General features: G+C 34.8%; 1 protein-coding gene across 6 annotated transcripts in view; it reads left to right on the forward strand.

The window, feature by feature from the left end:
* The window catches only part of LOC141501567 (voltage-gated hydrogen channel 1-like), a 28518-nt gene extending 23443 nt beyond the window's left edge, over window positions 1–5075 (forward strand). For all 6 annotated transcript variants that reach the window (XM_074205647.1, XM_074205652.1, XM_074205649.1 and 3 more), the window contains 2 exons: window positions 4576–4688; window positions 4801–5075. In XM_074205647.1, the coding sequence (XP_074061748.1) occupies window positions 4576–4688; window positions 4801–4857 (170 nt within the window). In that variant the 3' untranslated portion in view covers window positions 4858–5075. The remainder of the gene's footprint in view (window positions 1–4575; window positions 4689–4800) is intronic.
* Window positions 5076–6000: the final 925 nt, after the last annotated feature.

Raw genomic sequence — 6000 nt, forward strand, 5'->3', positions numbered from 1 at the left:
GCCGGTGCTCTATCCACTGTGCCACCTAGCTGCCTCTATTATCTTCAATTTTTAAAAAATTGTCTTATTACATAATTTTGCTAACTCTAATATTTTCTTTCTTATGGATATATTTTTTTCTCTTAACACATTCAATTTTGATCTATTCGTATCATGGAAACAAATGTAAAGACTATATCAGATTGCCTTATTTTGGGGGAAAGGGAAAAATGTAAAATTCAAAACCTTGCAAAAATGATTAGTAGAAACTATTAATTGGAAAACAAATAAAATATATAATTTAAAAAAACAAAAAAGAAAGATGGACATCCAATAGGTGATACGGAAATGAAACTTAGAAGAGGAGAGCAGAATATGTAGATTTGGGAGTCATCTGCATAGAGATAATAATTGGATCCACTGGAAGTTGATGAGATCATCAAAAGAGATACAATGAAAAAGAGCAAAGAGTCCAAGTCTGAACCCATGAATATATCCTTGTGCCACGGGTTAGACATAGTTGATGATCCTGCAAAGGAAACGGAGAATTGGTCAGAGAAATAGGATGAAAATGACAGATCTATTATAAAAGCCAAAAAAGATAAGATTTTTCCATGATGGAGTGGCCAAGAATATCAAAAACTCATTGACCCTCAGCAAAAATAATAACTTGGATTTATTCCTTAGATCATGACTATCAATTATCATGTGAAAAAATGCTCTAAATCACTAAAAGTTAGAAATTAAAAAGCAACCCTGAGGTTCCATCTTGGTGATGAGGATATGGGAAAAGATTAAGGCATCATTCGTGGAACTATGAACTGATCCAGCCATTCTAGAAAGCGATTTGATATTGTACCCCTTCACCCCAAATACTTAATTATGCATACCACTAAAACAGTGCAGATCCCCAGAAGATCAAAGATGAACATGTTCTATGTGTATAAAATTATAAGTTTTTTTTCTATGTAGGCAAAGAACTGTAAACTGACCAGGATGGGGGGGGGGCAGCATAGGATGCCCTCAAATTGGGAAATAGATGTACCAATTATGTTACATAAATATCATAGGATATATTTTGCTGTAAGAAATGATGGAAGGGTATAGTTTCAAAAAAACCTTGGGAAACTTGTATAAAAATGATACAGAACAAAATGAGAAGAACCTAGAGAGCAATTTATAACAGGAACATTGTAAAGACTTACGAATTATGATCAATGCCATGACGACTTTATTTGGCCAACTAAATTTGGTGACTAAATAGTTGATCATTAAATAATTTGCATAATTCAAGAGGATCAGGTTGAAACCAGTTGCCCATCCCCTTGGTAGAGAGGTGATGGAATCAAGAGTACAGATACATATTTTTTTCGACAAGTTCAATGTAGAAATTTGTTTTACCTGACTCTATTTTTTACATGGGTCCCCCCCACCATGGGCAGAATGAGTTAGGAAGGACAAAAATTTATTTTTTATTGAAAATAAAATTTTCAGTTCTTTAACTTTAAAAAATTAAGAAAGATCAAGAAAAGTTCGATTTAGTATATAAATGATAACTAATGACTTTGGAGAGAGTAGGGACAAATTCCTAGAGACAAGATGGGATATAGTTAGGGGAACAAGTTGAAGCATTGGTATTGCAAGGATCAACTCCTCCTCTGAGGCTGGATTAAAAGAAGAAATAAAGGAATGATGTTGAGGTGACTTGAAAGTATGAAATCAAGGAAAAGATGCAAGCAGGACATGGCAACCTCAGGTTTTTCAGTGAAGGCTAGGTCTGCTGAGGAAGGGAAAGAGCATCAGTAGCTTGAGAAACAGTGCTATGGAGAATATAATAGGAGTCAATTGTAAAAAGAATTGATCAACCCAGTCAGCACAGGACTTTTGCAACTTGAAATCCGTGGTGTATTTTTTCTTTGGTTGAGAGAGATAAAGTAGGTTGTCCCAATGTCACAGAGATAGAAGTGGTTGAGGCAACATTTGAACTCAGGTCCATCCTTCACATTTTCCACCACACCATCTAGCTGCCTTTTTTTGTTACTGTTGAAGGACCATTATTTCTGACCTCTTTAAAATATTTGCCCTGTGATACCAAGACCAATTAATAGATTATATCTTGGATCCATGGAAAGGGGACAAATTTATAACCAAAAAAGAAACAGAGTACATTACAAAATGGAAAATGGATGATTTTGAAAATGTTAAATCAAAAAATCTTTGCACTAATAAAACCAATGCTGTCAAGATTAGAAGGAAAACTGGAAACTATTCAAAGCTAGGGGTTCGTATAAAGGTATCATTTCTAAAATCTAAAGAGAATTGAATCAAAAATTTAAGGTTACAATTCATTCCCCAATTGATATCCCCAAAGGATATGAAAAGGAAGTTTTCAAATGAAGAAATTAAAGCACTCTCTCTCTCTCTCTCTCTCTCTCTCTCTCTCTCTCTCTCTCTCTCTGTATATATACATATATATATATATATATATATATATACATATATATAAAATCATATGAAAAAATGCTCCAAATCATTGATTAGAGAAATGTAAATTAAGACACCTATCAAATTGACTAAGATGACAAAAAAAGGGAAAATGATCAATGTTGGAGTGGTTGTGGGAGGATAGGGACATTAATGCATTGTTGGTGGAGTTGTGAACTGATCAGCCATTCTGGTGAGCAATATAGAACTATGCCCAAAGTACCCTTTGACCTAGCAATACGAATATTAAGTTTATACCCAGAAGAAATCATAAAGAGAAAAGTCCCATATGTGCCAAAATATATGTAGCAGCTCTTTTTGTAATGGCAAAGAATTGGAAATTGAAGAGATGCCCCAATCAATTAGGAAATGCCTGGACAAGTTATGATTTGTAGAACACTATTCTATAAGAAATCATGAATGGTCAGACTCTAGAGAAGCATGGAAAGAAACAGATGATGAGTGAAGGGAGCAGAAGAACCAAGAGAACATTGTACACATTTACATTGTGAGATGCAACTCCTCTCAGCAGTTCAGAGAGCTAGGAACAACCCTGGGAGACCTGTTATGGATCAAGTCATACATATCAAGACAATTAAAAAACCAAACAAACCAAAAAACCACAATCTGAATGAATATTATGTTCATTTCTTTGTTTTTTCTTTTTATCTCATGCTTTACTTTTTTCCCTTAGTCCTAATTCTTCATACACAAAATGGCTAATATGTAAATATGTTAAACACAAATGTGCATGTATAACAATCACTAGATTGCTTCAGAGAGGGGAAGGAAGGGAGGGTAAAAGAAATTAATAAATTAGTATAACTTATAAATATGCAAATGGATAAATGTTGAAAAACTTTCATAACATATTATTGGAAAAATCAATAAAAATAAAATATAGAATTAAAAAAATTTGTCCTGGAGTTGGATCAGTTATGAAATTTGTACCTTTGCATTCTTCCAAGGAGTTTTCTGAACAACTGGGCCTCTGTAGCACCACTAATGGCTTGTTATTTGTATTCCCACAACCCCTCTAACAGTTATTTTTGTCTCTTATCATCTTTGTCAGTTTGCATGAGACAATATCTTAGTTTTATTTCTCTTATTAATGGTTTGGCATACTTTCCCCCACATGGTTGTTAGCTTTTATTCTTTTGAGACTTTTCGGTTATATTCTTTGACCATTATCTATTGTAAAATATATTGAGTCATATATTATTTGTGTTGGTTTTCTATGTATCTTGGATATAGCCTTTCATCAGATATGTTCAGTGCAAAGATCTTCACCACTGAATGGCATAATTTCTTACCCCAAATTTCATTGATACCATTCATGTAAGAGTGTCTACAATTGTATATCAAAATTTTCTAATTTGTCCTTGATGACTTGCCCAACTATCCTATTTGGTCATGAATTCTCCCAATAACCAGAGTTGAGAGAGGTACCCACTCTGTTCTGTTATCTACTTTTGTTCCCATTTATGTTTCTATGTTTGTCCCTCATTCATTTGTAGATTACTGTGCATATGATGTAAACTGTTCATTTAAATTTATTTTCTGTCAAACAGATCCTGAAATTTCCTGGCAATTGTTGGAGAAAAGAGTCTTTTTTTACATTTTAGGGCTAATTAAACATATGTTCATGTGCTTTTAGGCTTTGCTTCCCTGATCTATCAATGACATAATTTCATAATCTCTCATATTGTACAAGAATCAAGGGATGTATTCAAACTGTACATAGTCTTGCAAAACTTTCATCTGGTCAGCTCCAAAGCTAAAGCTGGAAACTCTTGAGTAATGATCAATGATGGAAAAAATGAAACTCCCCAAACAAATACATTGTATATTAGCTTACAGTACACATCTGTGAGTCTTTGAGGATGGTGAGTTTGTGGTGAGGTTGCTGCAGGAGCTTCGGACCACCTAGGTTTGTGTCTCAGCTCCATGAGTAATGTCCTGCATCACTAAAGGCCTGTGTCTTGAACTCTCAGAACTGATGGTTCATGGTTTAAATATGTCTTATAGTCCTTGCCCTCTCTCACAGGGCTGACGAGATGATGTAAATCAGAAATGAGTCCATCATGTTAATGCCCTCTGAATTATTTCTAGGCATGATTATTTCAGTCAAGACACACAGTGATCGAGAAATCTCGAAGTTGAAGTTGATTAATCATCAACTGGCCATGAAAATTCAGCTTCTTGAAACTAGCTACACTGAGAAGGTAAGAAAATGAGAACCATGAATAAGATAGAGGATTGACAGCCTCAACAGTAACTAGACTTGGAAGCCTCAGGGATGTTTAGAATGTAAAGACAATTTTTGTTTTGAAACAGGAGCAAGAAATTGAAAGACTTAACAAACGATTGAGAGAGCTTGGTGTTCTTGAGTAGTTGAACCACATGGAGAGGAAATGTCTTGCTTGATGGACTGGCCTTGTGCACGTGTCAGTGAAACATCCTGGGGCTCCAGGATAATTTCTGGAAAAGATCTGAAGCCTTCATTTTACTTTTTCTCAGGTTTGATTATGTCCACATGTTATAGTTCTTTCTAAGAGCTGCCTTTTTTCCTTGATGTGATGAGAGTTCCCTTGGTAAAAAATGTTTCATAAGCTATCTTTTCTCATTTTCTCAACCCCAATTTCCATCTTAGAGATGGAATGGTTTGTATAAAATTTAATTTTGCTAAATATAATCTTTCAAAATTGTTCTACACATATTTCAGGACTGGATTCTCTAGTTGCAAGCCCTCTTAAGGACAAAAAACCCAATAAAAAAACATTTCTTAGACTTGAGGTTATTGTAGGAAGGTCATTTTATTCATGAGTAAATCAGAAAGACCAAGTTGTCTTATTGCTTACAGTTGAACCCTTTCAGTTTGGGCCCTTCCATGGATGTTGTCCAGGAAACCTCTCTAACAACAGCTGCAAAATGCAATCTGAATCTAACTGTATTTATTTATGCCTCTGTCTGACATTTTCTGAAACTACCACACAATTAATGTACATGAGAAGATCCTCAGTTTGCTTGAGCCCTCCCACTAGAATCTCTTGCTACAATAGTGATGAACTCCAATAATGCATCTCTATTCTGTAGCATCCCAGGAGTATTCCTGGGCTGGCCTTGAGATAGCACATAGCAATTAGATCACAGACTAGACTGCAATTAAGGGGATATTTGAGGAAGGTGCTTTTCTTTCGCCTTTGTGTTATACATTTTTGCATGTATTTTACTATTTTTTTTTGCATATGGAAGGAAAAGGAAGGACAGCCTGAACTGAACAATTGCTTTTATTTAGTTTTTTCTTTTTTTTTTTTTTTTGCAAGGCAATGGGATTAAGTGGCTTGCCCAAGTCCACACAGCTAGGTAATTATTAAATGTTTGAGGCCAGATTTGAACTCAGGTCCTCCTGACTCCAGGGCTGGTGCTCTGTCCACTGTGCCACCTAGCTGCCCCTGAACAATTGCTTTTAAAAGAATTTTTATATTTAAAAGAATTTTTATTTATTTATAAATTTATTTTATTGACTTATTAATT

Source organism: Macrotis lagotis, chromosome X (genome assembly GCF_037893015.1).
Source record: "Macrotis lagotis isolate mMagLag1 chromosome X, bilby.v1.9.chrom.fasta, whole genome shotgun sequence".
NCBI lineage: Eukaryota > Metazoa > Chordata > Mammalia > Peramelemorphia > Peramelidae > Macrotis > Macrotis lagotis.